Genomic DNA, 15,677 nt, shown 5'->3' with positions numbered 1-15,677 from the left:
TAAAAAGCTGTTTTGTTAGTTTTACCACAATCCTATTAGGAACCCTATTTTGCATAAATTAATACAATGAGTAAGATAACAAATAAGGTACTACCTTAAAAAATGTGCTCGAATATAAAGTAATTTAACAAAAACATGAATCAAATAGTATTTTGTTTCACACTGGAAGCAGACTGTAAACCCCTAAATGTTCCTATGTAACTTTATTTATTTATTTACTTACTTATTTTTGTGCTTTGTCACAGTTACTTTTTTTTTTAAAATTGAAGTATGGTTAATTTACAACATTGTGTTACTTTCTGTTGTACAGTTTACATATACATATATCCACTCTTTTTAAGATTCTTTTCCCATATAGGTCATTACAGAGTATTGAGTTCCCTGTGCTATACAGTAGGTCCTTATTAGTTACCTATTTTATATATAATAGTGTGTATATGTCAATCCCAATGCCCAATTTATCCCTCCCTGTAATTTTAAATGAATTGTGAGTATCAGTCAGTGACAGCACTCTTGAATGAAAGTCCCATTCTAGTAACTGGCACAGTTACGTTTAATTAATGAATTCATGACAAAAGAATCAAGCCTTGGCCTCTAGTTCTTTATTTTATAATATAAATAGGATATTACCAAAGTTGTAGCATTTAAAAAAGAGAACAGGAAAATAGTAACTGAATACCAGTTCTTACTGTTCTGGTATCCACCCACATTCCCTCATGTAACCTGTGTGCATCTTAATTCTTACCCTTCTTCTTTTCAATCCCACCAATCCTTTCTTCTATTCTAACTGAACCTGCCAAGCCCTGGGTCTGATGGTCACTTGCTCATCTCACCTGCCAGTCACTGCTTGGCCTTAGTGCATTTCAACAGTCTCAGGTTTTCAGCTGGCACTCCCACCTTCCCTGACCAGCTTCAAAATACATGATTTGTTGAGTGAATCCTCCTCTATAAACTTCTATAAAAATTGTTCACTTTCCCTTAAACATGCTGGGCTTCAATGTGTCTTTCCTCATAAAGAATAATGCACCAATTGCCAAGGGAAGTCCTCCCTCCCCTGGGATCATCCAGGGAGGCCATGACAGCGCTCTTCTCAACCTCTAAGATGAAGCTGACTCACGCCAGGAGATAACATGATTTCCCAACAAGAGATCCTATAGCTTTAGCTGAATGAAAGATCATTAGTAGATGATGAAATAGCATTGTGGCCCTTAATTTTGATTCTGAATTAAAAGCCTGAGATGGGATCCCATGGTGAGCCCAAGCCCTGGGAACTCCAACGGCCTCCCCTCAACATCTGTGGCCATCACACATATATCCAACTGCTGCTGAATCACTCTTTTCAGAAAGACAAAATTCTCCTAAATATCCTAGGATTTACAAGAACATGAAAAGCAATAGTTTTAAAAAATCAAACAACTAATTCTATTCCATGGGCTTAGGTTGTAGAGTCTACAAAATGTACCATGTACTGGACTGACACCAGACTGAACCTAAATTTCCAATATACTAGTATTAACAGAGCAAAGAAGAGCTCAGATATGAAGTAAGTTTTAATAAGTGCGGGCCAGATAGTTCTCAAAGTAACTCAAAATGGAATGAAGATAACTACATGAAAAGACAAACATGGCAAATCTTGCTGTAAGCCAATTTTACTCAAACATAAATAAAAACACCATTTTAAAATTAAAACAAATGCAGATACACAAAGTGTACATGATTTCAAGAAAAAATTAAATCACCTGCCTGGAGGATGTACTAACTCCTCTTTACTATAGAAAATGTTTACGAAACAGCTACTTTTATATACATCCATTGACAAAGAGTGAAGTTAAAAACTCCACAGAGAATGAGTACTTTTCAGTCAACAAATCAACTTCAAAATTATATACTAAAGTTATCACTTAAAACTGTCCCCCAAAGTTCTGAATGCACATAAACAGAAAATATTTTAAAACATATTCTAGAGACAGCACTATGACAAAAATAATTGCAATGTTGAACATAATGAAGCTATGATCAGACTATTTTTTTAAAAGTCATATTCATTACTCTTGTTGATCTATGAAAAACTCAAAACCTAATTTTTTTCCCCTATCAATCTCCTGTTAATTTATATACCACTACGCTGGTGTTGCCTATCTTTTCAGTAAGTTCTTTCCATTTGAAAAATGTATCTGGTTCATTTAACTTTTACACAGCCATGTAAAGAGATAATTAACCATGATACATTTAAGTATCTTTATAATTTGTAATTTTCCAACAATCATCAAAAATGTTGGGAAAAAAGATCGAAAAAATACAGCAAAAAAAATTGTGAATCTGTTAGGCTAGAATACAGACATAAGAAAGCAATGAATTCCAAATCTGACTGATAAGCAAGTCATAAGTGAGTAATATTTCCAAGACTTTTCTACATGAATAAACTCAAGAAATGTATAACAGTTGCCACGAGGGCCTAGACTCTTCTAGATATGTTAGTACCCTGTATACAATAAGCTTAATCCCTGACAATCATCTCCCCAAGGTGATGATGGTAATCAACTATACCCACTTTAAAATATGCAAACTTTAAAACCAGATTAAGAATTGTACCAAAATTCACATGCAGCTTATTATATAGCCTAATAAATGGCTGGGCTTTTTAGAAGACAAGTTGACTCTAGTGGTTTTCCAACCTTTTCAAACAATGCAATCTTATTTTCAAAGGATCTACCAGAATCTCCATATCTTAAAAAATAAAAGCACAGCTGCCTGTATCAAACTCAGATCTCCTTCCTATACATGCCCCCCACACACAAAGCACCCAGGAACAAGGCTGGAATACCCCTGGCTCCCTTCCTGTGCCAGGCAGATATCCACACCAAAAGGATCCACTGTTCCTGCCCTCAAGAAATCCAAATATTTACGCAGTGTGATTAGTGTTGCTGTTATTAGAGATCTGTGCAGTCAACATTTCATACCTACAGACATGACATTTGGTTAGGTCTTGACAAAAATTCTAGGCAGAAGCCAGGGCACCGAAGAAAAAAGTACTTAGTTTTTGCCAAGTGATTTAATGGGGAGGAAGACATTTGGCTGTCTTCCTCACCCCAATCAACCTTCCATTTGCTAAGGAGGAACTTCTGGGGAGAGAGGGAAGCAGTATCTGCTCTTACTCTAAGGTCAAAAGATATGCAAAACTCTACTCAAATACATTTCTTTCTATTTACTTTGGAAATACAGGTAACTTTGTAGCATACAATTCAGATCACAATCACCCATAACTTACTCCTTTATAATTCAATATAGTTTGATATCTCACAGACAAATCTTTCGGCATTAATGCAATGTTTATAGAAAACATTTCAATGCTACCTTTCTTCCAATTGCTCCGTTCTGCTTTTTTGGAGGCGGAGGCTCAAAAATGCGTTGCTGCTGCTGAGGTGGGAGTGTAGAGTACAGTGGAATGATTTTAATGTCACCAACTTCAGGGCCCAAATCATCAACCTCACGCTTTATTCTCTTACAGGCTTCATCAATTTCCTACAAAAGTTTGAATTTGAAAATAAAATGAATACACACTGAAACATTTTAAGTATTTATCATAATCCTAGTTCTATGCAGCTTATTTTCATTTTAGTAATCAAAATTAATATAGAAAATTTCACTGGGATTTCCAAAAATAATCCAAGAAATGGATTTGAACACAAAATTGCCTTATTGGCATTCCACACCCTTTTTTCTTAGACTCGATATCCTAATTAATTCTCAACAAACTGTACTAAAATTGAAATTTCTCACCCAGGAATATTTAACTGCACTCATAACCTTTTCAATTTTCACAATCTAAAAGAAATTGATGTGCTAGATATTTTAAACAAGCCAATTAGGCTTTAATGTCACGTATCACTAATGCAATTATATGGAAGATTTGCTTCACTGTGCTTAATGAGAACACACACCTCTACAGTATCAACATAGATATTTAAGAACTAGGTTAACCCAAATATCTTAGAGCCTCTTCAAAAATTTCCCTACTACAGAAAACGATTCCAATACATTTGCATTCAAACCCAGTTTTAAAGAGAGGACACACAATGAATACTGAGAGTGTGTGAGCGACAGGTAGATGGGAGGCTCTAGGGGATGACAAAGGGACTTGAAAATGGGAAGGGAGCCAATTTTAAATTTTACAGAAGCTTTAATTTAGTTAAACTCAGAAGTATGCTAAATGATTTGGCAGTTTGTCCAATAATCTCAACCAGAAGTTACCCTTATTGACAAATTATCTTTTATTCAAAAGACAGAATGATTTTTAAAATTTATCAGATTAATTTATTGTATATTATAATCAAGCTAGAATAATTTTCCTTGAAATGATTGTAAATCAAAGTGCAACTCTGTTTCCATGTTAAAGAATACAAGGATTTTGGATACTTAAGAACAACAAAAAAAAGGTTTTTTTTCCTCAATTTCAAACATACCAGTTTTCTTGAATAACAGATAAGGTCTTGAAAATTGTGACACAGAAAATTACTACTAAGTATTTGATGTAATAGTTTCCTTTGAGATCTAAAGTTTCCAAACGAAAATGAAAGTTTGCTATTCACTGAAAAAAATATAACAAATGAAACAAATATTTTTACCAAAAAAACTGCTTTCAAATGCTGTACCTAGATTAGAATGCCCCCTGCTGGTATACAAATACAAAATTAGACCTCTTCCCCCACCCCTGCAAAAAAAAGGGAATATAAATCCAAAACTAGATTTTATATATTGCATATCCTATAGGAAAACTGACACCAGTATTTTCAATTTTGTTAATTCTATAATATATTCGACTGGAAAATAAATGGTCAGAAGCCACCAAATCCCAGATTTTATATAGAAAATTAAAAGTGCCCCAAATCATGCATTTGCAGACTCCAGAAATTTTAACGGATTATTTTACTTGGAAGTACTGGAAGTATTTGCTAAGCATGTATGGAGCTAAAACAAAATCACTATTGCATGGGATATAAAGACTACTCTAAAGAGCAGAGGGGAAAAAAAATGTCACACCATTTATGTTTTTATACAAAGTTCTAAACACTATGCTTTTAAACTCGGCAACAAAATTTTCCCTAAATTTAACCAAACTTCCAGAGTCAACACTGTCAGTTCTGAAGACCACAAAGCTTATTAACATTCATCAGCACAATGCAACCTTCTGCTTAGTCACGAATTGAGAACTGAGACAAAAGTTTAAGAGTTTCTGAATTCAGGAAAGACTTTCAGCTCCAAAAGCATCAATATGTATGTTAGTAAATTAATTTAGACCCTCCTAATTTAAAGAATCTCAACTCCTGCATGTGGAAAAGACTCAGTGAAATTAAAAAGAATGTACTGCTTAAAGAATGAAGGTTTCAACATCTTTAAGTATCTACTTATAAACAATTGATATTTCAATTATAATCATTCTTATCTAATTCAGTAGCACAGCTCCTCTAAGGATTTCTTCTAGGAACACTTGATTTAATGGATTAACAAAAAAATAATACACATTCTAGAATTCACATGTTTTCCAACCTTTCACCAATTAAAACTGGTCTCTCCCCTCCCAAATTAACTCAAGGGACTATAGAAACACAACTGTTTACGTGGTCAAAATGGTTAACATGGTCATTTTTAAATGTCAAGATAGCTAAATTTTATGGATGCTATTCAAATTTATGGAGACAGGAGTACTGAATTCCCAGAATCTACCATTTAACTGACCAAGTAAAAATAACAGGTTCACAGACATGAGGAATAGTAGTTTTGCTACCTTCTCCTTAAAGGTCTTTACATTCTTCAAGACTTCATTAGTCTAAAGGAAACTTAAAAATCCAACAGGACACATGTAAACCTAGTTCAATTACAGTAATACTTTATTGAAAGATACACACATTTGAAAACCTTGGGGCTTATTCCCTTCCTTTCCCCAGCTGTGGGGTAGCTGCCAAAATATCAACCACAGAAATTTAACTCATAGAAAAGCATCTCAGGTCATCGCCATTAAGGCCATCGGATATTTCTGACAGAATTCTAATATGCTTGTCTAACTGAACATAATGACTATTTTGAATAGCCGTTAAAAAAACATGCTATGCACTTTGGAAGAAGTGAGAAACTATAGAGACCATACACAAAAGAACAAAATGAATACAACAGCCTCAACATTGCATTATAAGATAAACACTGTTTACATGCTATCTAAAAAGCATTTGGTACTCTTGCTTACAAAATATATATAAAAATTCTTCCATTCAAAATGCATACAAAGGAAGACTAATACGTACAGAGATCTATCTGTAAAACTGAATTTGCAACCCACCTTTTTTCCCAAAAGAACAAGTATGATTCTCTACTGCGAATGATTTTGCACCCCCAGGGGACATTTGGCAATGTCTACAGACTGGGGGAGTGTAACTGCATCTAATGCGTAAAGGCCAGAGACACTAAGAAACATCCTACAATGCAGGGGGTACCCACAGCAAAGAATTAATCAGCCTACAACATAAATAGTGCTATGGTCGAAAAACCCTGCTCTACAGAAAAGAAACTATGGCCAATGGGACAGAAATAATAAATCATATGGACAATAATGAAAAAATACAAGGATAAAAAAATTACTCAACATTTATAGCTCTTAATGCAACAGCATTTGATCAAATATTATATATCAAGCATCCCTGCAGACTGAACGCAAATAAGATAGTTCTCATTCTAGTGAAGGTGAATGAACAGCACAGACACAGAACATTTCCAGATATGAAGAAAGCTGTAATGGAATAGCACTGCTCTAGAACCTTGCTAGGAATAGAATCTCAGGCCCTACCTGACCTACTGAATCAGAATCTACAAGTTTTCTAAGTGATCAGCACATATATTAGTTTGAGAAGCAAGTTCTAGAAAATTCACAAAGCCTACTATATAGCAAATGACAAGCTTTAAGAAAACCTCTAGAAAAAGGCTTTCTAAAACTATTTTATCCAGATAGCTTTCATTGAGCTTATTTAACCATCAAGAATTTTTTAGCACACCTGTAAACATCCTGTTGGAAATGAGTTTAGAAAATGCTGCATCTGAGATTAAAATTCCTATCTAAAAAATGACGTAAATTCTAACTAAGGAACTTCAGTGATTCCTTCCAATCCTCAGTAAACACATGCAAGAAGACAAAAACAAAACACACACATTTGTTTTGATGGTAGATGGGCACTTGAGTTACCTGAGTTCACTTACAAACTAAATTACTGACTATAATAACCAGATTTCATATCACCTGTGATTCAAATTCATGCCTCAGCAAAACTGCAAATTAACACAACACTACTCACCACCCAGGTCTCTCCAAAGTTGAGACTACAATTGCTAAATCTTGAAATTCTAAAAGCATTTAATATTCTTAGGGTAATTAACTAGAACACAAAGACTAATGGTATAAAAGGGTATTCCTAGAGTACACAGATAAAAGGAGTTAAATATTTCATATATATATATACAATCAGGTTGAAGAAAAACTTTAAATACTGGGGTAAGAAATATATGGTTAATATATGCCAAGTTCTTAAAGTTGTTGCCTAATAGAAACAATATAAATAATGAAGCAAATAATGACAATACCTCTTGACCAGTTAAGAAAAGTAGAAGATCTCCCTCCTCCTCTTCACACATATGAATCTGGATCACGGTTCGAATTGCTGCTTCAAGATAATCTCTCTCTGGTTCGGGAGTATAAAAGATCTCAACAGGATGTGTACGCCCAGGAATAGTTAAGAGAGGACAGTTATCAAAGTAAATCTGGAATTTTCCTGCATCTAGAGTAGCGCTCATAACTATAACCTGAAAAGAAAACAGTAAATTAAGTGAAGCTGTCTTCAAAGATCCTTACGTGGTTTTAAAGTAAAAAACAGAAGAGTAATATTTACTGCTCCAAATATGTCAATATGCCTGAATAAACTGTGATTAAGAAAATCAAATACAGAAAAGCTGTGCTATAGTAAGCTATTTACATTTTTTAAAAGTAGGAATAAACCTGGCATCCAATAAATAACCTAGAATACTTGTTCACGAAGCAACACCTTAAAAACCAAAGTTTATAAAATTACGTGATATGTAAAAGGGATTGGTAAAAGACAACACAAATATGTAGTATGACTGCAGCTATGTTATTAAAACAAAACATGACAACCTTGCACATAGGGGAAAACGGGAACAAAGCGCAAAAACAAAACAAAATATTTCTCCATTCTTCCAAACCATCTTTATTAAGCATATGTTCTTCAGAAAATTTTCTAAAACAGAGGCTTTCTATACTGCTGTAAAGCCACAGTGAAGAAAGGTTGTTCAGGTGCAGGGTTGCATGATCGTGTAGTCACCCTCCTTTTATTTAAATTATGATGTTATATGATCCATTAAAAACGTACTTAAATAGAAGGCTCCCCCCTTAAACATTCCACTACAGAGTTCTTAATTTCTACTTTGAGTTCCTACCTAAAAATTTCAGTTGCTCATAAGGTTTAATCAGTAATGACAGTACTCATATAGTTATTCAAATATATTCTTTAAAAGCATATATTTAATATTTATAAGCCAAATCATACTCAATATCAATTTTTCTTAAGACCCAGAATCTTTCTGCCTAGTATACAAACCCTCTGTAACACATACACTAACACACGATACTAAGTTCCAATGAATGGTACACACATACACACACACACACAATGCAAAAGGGGAACTTCATAAACTTTGGGAGACAAAAATGTCAGCATATTCAGTCAGTTTTAAGCCCTTATCAACACAGTAACACTGGCCAGGGTCTAAGTGGTATAATGGACAGAAAAACAAACACACACACACAAGACCCTAGGTTAAGGGAAGGCATTTCTAAGGAGTGGTTTATTCTGGGTATAGTTATTCCACTCTCCAGCATTACGAGTTAGAATGAGCGTGTCTGTGTTGGGACAAGGACAAAGATTTGATCCTTAATAAAGGCGTTCCCTGTACTTAATAAAGTCAGGGTGAGCAGAAGGCTTAAAAACACCACACCATTAGATCATTTTAAACAAAACAAAACAAAACAAAAAACTGGGTGGATTAGAAACTGAAAAGATTTGGCTTAAAAATATATTACTAAAAATACATTACTAAAAAATACATTACTAAAAATACATTACCAAAAAGATTTGGCTTAAAAATGCATTACCAAAAATACATACTTAAAGTCTAAAAGACACAGCAAGGTAAATTAGAAAGAAAGGATAAACCACTACAGGTACTCTCATTGGTTGCTTCTTTTACAGGTGATTATTTTTTGTAGTCGATTAGAGTGATCATCATGTGCTCCCTGTTTTTTATATATACATACATATATCGGTATTTTTTAAGAACCAAACAAATAAATTAATTCACCTTTAAATCTGATCTCTGTCTAACAACCTCCTTCAGAACACCCATGAGAATATCTGTAGCCAGTGTCCTTTCATGAGCCTCATCAAGAATTATTACACCATAACGCTCCAAGAGAGGATCATTCATAGCTTCACGAAGTAACATCCCATCAGTCATATACCTATATTGACAAAGAACATGTTAGTTAAGGTTCATTTAGGGTATTTTAAAACTAAACTTCATGACATAAATATGAAATGCAAAGACATCAGATAAGTCAAAATTAAACCCTTGTTCAAACCAAATGTGCTATTGTTTCATAATCAATTGCAAAATTAAGCTTCCAGAAAAACTTCAGTGAATATATCAAAGTTATACATTATCAAATCTGTCAAGTGAGCCTGTTATACTGCATTGAGAAAACAAGGTAAATCTGATGATGGACTATAACAAACACATGGTTTCACACAAATGCCAAAGCAAAATTAGTCACTTAAATAAATTTCTTAAAAACAAAATAAAATTTAAAACAAATATTCAACCTGCAAATAAAACTAAGAAACCATTTTAAGTTGCTTTATCACATTACAGCACTAAAATGTTGTATTTCTTTAAAATCTTAATAACTCCCCACTTAAGCTAACAGACTCCTGGTTCAAAAGGACTAAGAGAGCACGAGTCTACCATCTTTCTTTCCCCAGCCCCATCCAATTCAATAAAATGATGGTAAAGAATCATAAAAAGGAATATATTCATGGAATGAGTAGCAGCATTAGCACTATGGAAATGCTGATAAATACATATGGAAGAGAAAAGGCAAATGGCATTAGCTGTATCAATGAAGCAAAGAGAGGAAAACTAGGCTCAGGGATGGCTCAAGAGAAGACAGCTAATGTGTAATACAGGCACTCAGAAGAAGGGTGGTTTGCAGAATGGCTGTATGGGTCAGCCATCTCCTGTCCATTCCATTCTGGCTGCTACTGTCACTAACACGAAACGCTAACCTACATTTGCCACCTGGACAAATTGCAAATGCTGAAGTCACAGGTCATTCAGTTAAAATACAAATCCATGGTTTCATTTACAGAATTAAAAGCAGTATAAAAATCTGATGTCATCATTTATGACTTCACTATTCTGGCTCTATTTTTGACAAATTAGTCTAATCTAATCTTTCACGGACCAACTTGACATTTTTAGCTAAGGCCATCTGTTGGAGCACCAAGTTCAGCAAAATGACAGTATACAACCCACATGAAGCCTTCTCTTTATTTTACCTGAACTTAACTGTAAATTAAGACTTTTGGCAAAGAAATCCATCTTTACTCTTTATGTGTTATGTTTCTTTCTTCTTTGGTCCTATTTTAAAAAGGAAGCTACCACATTCCTGGCATGGACACAGCATTACCTGCAAGATTATTTTATATTAAGACCATGAAGCAAAAACAGAGCCAATTAAACTATGACTCAATGCCTTAACCACAGTGCACCACGGTGCATGAATCAGCTACACTATCCTCTAGATGCTCTGAAATATCTTTGATCTCTTTGAGGACATGTGGTGCTTTCTCCTGCCTTCAGATGTTATTACTGACATGAGCTGGGCAGTCCTTTTGCACATTATCTCAGTAGCAAAACATTAATACAGTTTCATCTACTTGTGGATAATTTCCTTAGATTCAACAAAGCTCTTGTCTGGTGCTTTGCAAGGCAAAAAACCCGAACTGGTCACTCTTTGAACAGCAAACATCTGCTTAAATACTATCAAATTTACACTCTACTGCTCAGTTTGCAAGCCAACTCATTTCAACATGGAATCCTAGTGTAGTATTTTGAAGATACTTTAATTAACAAATGAACTCAACATATGTAGTTACGGCAATACATATTACTTATTTGAAGTGACAACTTGTACAGCTAGATCAAGTTCAAGCATTGACAACCACCTAACTTCCACCTGTTTATAAGACCCTCATAGACTGTAAAATGCATTCTAATTTCACATATTAAAATTGTGATTAAAAAGTCACTAAAGTATCAAACTTTCACTTGAAAACGCCTTAAAAAAAAAAACAAACCACCCTTTTATTTTGATCTTTTCTCATATTCCTCAAACTTCAGACCACCAAAACACTATGGAGGCATCCAAAAGGAGAGCTAACCCAAATACTCATTCTTTCATATTTTTCTGAGAAGAGGGGAAAGGTTACAAATGGCAGTTTATAAATATTATAAATTAAATTAATGGAACTATTATTTGTCCTCTTTTATTAACAACTTATATTACCTATTACCAAGTTTAATGGTCAACTAAACCTGAACCCTCTAACTTCCAGATTCTACCGACTCCTAATAGTTCAATATTGATTACATCATCACCCAGTGATCCAATTCTATGAGATGTTACAGTTAATTATCTTCTGCATCACGAGCTAATATGGGAAGCTTGCTGTTTGTACAACAGAGAGAGCTTCAGAAAAAAAGACGTTTTTGAAGTTGGAAAATCTCTAAAAGATACAATCAAATTTGCTGCTTTCCCAGTGAAGAAAACTGAGTACCAGCAGTTAACTTTTCCAGGGTCTCAAAACCAGTTAAATAGCTTACTAAGACTAGGTATCAGTGTACTGATTCCCAATCCCAGGCCCCTCCTACACTAACACACTCTCCTCAAAGTCCCAGAAAAATAAATTAAAAAGCTACCTGGTGATTTGCTGTACTGCTAGATGTATGAAACCCTTTGCTAAAAAAAACAAAGTAACCTGAAACAGAGCACAAAAAAAGGAGAATCAGGTAGGTCCTATTAAAACCCTAACCATTTTCTTTTAGTTAGGTCAAGTTTTACTACCTTTCATAGTAGTGATAAAATACTTAGCCCAGACTAAGGGGTGAGCCATAAAAATAGGGGGGGTCACAATAATAAATTGTAATTACATTATTTTGAAGTTTCAGTAATGGACTAGTAAACAGAAATTGCACAGGACAGCCAAACTCTACATTTTACTGGATACCCTATTCTCCAGTGTTTTTTTAACTGTCTTGGGACAAAGATTAGCTTAAAAAGTCATCAGCATCACCTGGGAACTGGTTAGAAATACAGAACTGGCCTCACCCCAAACCTACTTAATCAAAAATTCTGAAGGTGAGGCATAGCAATCTGTGTTCTAACAAGCTTTCCTATGATTTTGATGCTTGCTAACTTGTGGAAAGCACCAGTCTAAACTAATCAAGTTAAACAAGAGGCAGGGTATTCCCTGGTGGTCCAGTGGTTAGGACTCCAAGCTTCCAATGCAGGGGGCCCAGGTTCAATCCCCGGTTGGGAATTAAGATACCGCAAGCCACGTGGCATGGCCAAAAAAAAAAAAAAAAAAAGTCTTTGGCGCTATTAAAATAAAACTTAAAAAAAAAAAAAAAGAGGCAGATTAAGCAAAGTAGATGGTTAAGGTGGCAAAAACATCCTTGGAGCAAGTCAGAAACAGTCCCTATTTCCAACCAGGACTGTCTATATAATAAAACAAACCAAAAAACCCAGTGTACTAAGGACTATCAATTTAGCTTAAGTATTTTTTGCAATCAATGGGCACAGGCAGACAGCACGGTACAAGCCAACCGCTAACTCTGATCCCAACCAATGTCACAAATTCTGATATAAACAAAAGCACTTTAAAACATTATGTACTGCAAACGTGTTATTTGTTTATAGTTTCCTTTTCATATATTTATAATTTTTGAAACATCTCAAGTAGTCTGATTCAAAGAAAAGTCATAAAGGGGAAAAAAGATCCACAGAAAGGTGGCAAATGCTTTACAAAATGAACACCAGAAACTTAAAAAGTTTTTAATAATAAACTATGTATTATTCATAACTTTAATGAATGTCAACAAGTAATGCTCACGTTATGAGTGATGAAAAACTGACTAGGGCTTCCCTGGTGGCGCAGTGGTTCAGAGTGCCTGCCAATGAGGGGACACGGGTTCGAGCCCTGGTCCGGGAGGATCCCACATGCTGTGGAGCAACTAAGCCCGTGCGCCACAACTACTGAAGCCCACGTGCCCTAGAGCCTGTGCTCCACAACAAGCCACTGCAATGAGAAGCCCGCGCGCCGCAACAAAGAGTAGCCCCAACTCACCGCAACCAGAGAAAGCCCGCATGCAGGAATGAAGAAAAAAACCTGACTGTATGGGTAAGCAATCCTTGGTAACAGTGTTCTCTGGCGAGGGTGGTGGGGGAGGGGGGTGGGTAATAAAAGACTCCCTGCCTCAGCGCCAACCCCCCCAATTCCAGACTGATCAAAGATGTTTAAGACAAAAACATAACTAGAATACAGAATACACGGAGGATTATTTAAAACAACCTTGGCCAGGGTGTGATGTAAAATCCAACATTAAAAAGTGGTTAAACACTTGTATAAAATTCATGTTTCTGCATGGCATGAAATGTCATAAACAAGGCAAGGAAACAAATGGCAAACTAGGCAAAAACTGCAACTCATATCCAGAATGCCAACTGCTAAAAACTCATACAAATCAGTAAGAAAAAGGCCGATCAACCATAGAACCACCATAGGACAAAGAATATAAAGTTACCAAATTTCATCAATCCTATAATACTGTATATTTTTCAAATTTACCTTCTCTGTGATTGGCATGCATTTTATTTTTTTTATTTTTATTTTTTCCACTCATGATTTTTTTAATTGAAGTATAGTTAACTTACAATGTTGTGTTAGTTTCTGCTGTACAGCAAGGTGATTCAGTTATACATATACATACTTTTAAAATATATATTCTTTTCCATTATGGTTTATCATAGGATACTGAATATAGTTCTCTGTGTTATACAGTAGGCCCTTGTTGTTTAAACCATACATTTTAAAATAGCACCTTACAAACGACTGTCAACCAGGTAGCAATACTCCTGGGAAGATGAAAAAAGCATCTCAGATTCCAAAAAGAAATACAAATGGCTCATAAATACATGTAAAGATGCTCAATTTCATACAAAAGAAATGCAAATTAAAACCATAATGAGATTCTATTTTTCACTTACAATACTGACAAAGATAAAAAACAAAAAGTTCCACAACAAAGTGTTGGCAAGGGCATAGAAACTGACGCTCATCTGCTCATCCCTTACTGGTCTGAGTAGATAAAATCTCTGTGAAGGGAAATCTGGCCACAGTTAATAAAATGAAACACACCCTTTGATCCAACCAGTTTCATTTTTAAGAAACTCATTTCACAGATATACTCACCTGTACACATGTGTGAAAAAATGTGTGTGCAAGATTGTAAGGGAGTACCTAGGGCAGCAACCGATTGTAATGACAAAAACTGTAAGTTTGAGTGTCCATCAGAAGAATTAAACTATGTAGCCATTAAAAAGAATAAGGCAACTTTGTTTATTGTTCTACAACAATCTCCAAGATAAATATAAATAAAATCAGCAGCCATACATCTTGAACCAGCCCTACTATAAACTCTGAATTAATCTGTTCTGAAAATCCTAGTTACACAGTGCTTTTCCAATACTGTTAGGGTTTTGGTTACCTTTCAAAGTATAGGCTTTATCCTGGCATGATTAAATATGCATGTAAATCAAAACTATGTTTTTAGAGGATCCAAAATTTGTCTCAGCATGACCCAAAGAAATTCCTGGTATCTGCTTCAAAGAGTATTTAGTATAAATGACAGGCCCTGTTAATTCTGAGTAATTAGATTTACTGCTTTACAAATACTTACACATAACTATATGGAGAGATGAAGAATGAGGATGGAGAGGAAGAACAACACATACAGTGGTTAAGAACACATCCTTGTTGCAAGACAAACCTTGATCAAGTCCCTGCTTTCTTATTGGTGTTCAACCTCGAACAAGTTCAACTTCTCTAACACTCCATTTGAAAAGTGAGAATATGGTAGCTACTGTTTAAATTAAATAAAACAATGTATATAAAACATCTAACTGCACCAACTGCCTGGTACTTGGTTAAGTATTCAATACAGCAGAACTCTACGCTACACTCTTAACTAACCTCCACCTAATGAATGAATCCTTGGGAAAACCACCCTTACTCTACAAACATACTGTAGTATAACTACACTTTTGTCCCTGCCAGTTGGGTCAACATAATCATATGTGACATGATGATCAACTTTTAGAACAGAAAAGAGAGTTGTATGTATGTATCCTAAGTTGTATGCTCCAGAAAAGCTTGAAAAAGATAAATCACACACACAAAAGCTATCAAATGTGTGAGATAACTACAGAAGAGTGAAAGGTG

At 34.9% G+C, this 15,677-nt stretch overlaps 1 protein-coding gene across 1 annotated transcript in view; it reads right to left on the bottom strand.

The window, feature by feature from the left end:
* DHX15 (DEAH-box helicase 15) overlaps positions 1-15,677 on the bottom strand; it is a 51,193-nt gene that overhangs the window by 17,582 nt on the left and 17,934 nt on the right. The window contains exons 4-6 of the mRNA XM_059923252.1: positions 9,418-9,577; positions 7,627-7,845; positions 3,355-3,522 (exon numbers count right to left, since the gene is read on the bottom strand). Coding sequence (XP_059779235.1) covers positions 3,355-3,522; positions 7,627-7,845; positions 9,418-9,577 — 547 coding nt within the window. The remainder of the gene's footprint in view (positions 1-3,354; positions 3,523-7,626; positions 7,846-9,417; positions 9,578-15,677) is intronic.

This window comes from Balaenoptera ricei, chromosome 5 (genome assembly GCF_028023285.1).
Source record: "Balaenoptera ricei isolate mBalRic1 chromosome 5, mBalRic1.hap2, whole genome shotgun sequence".
NCBI classification, from domain to species: Eukaryota; Metazoa; Chordata; class Mammalia; order Artiodactyla; family Balaenopteridae; genus Balaenoptera; species Balaenoptera ricei.
This window is presented reverse-complemented; position numbering and strand designations above follow the sequence as displayed.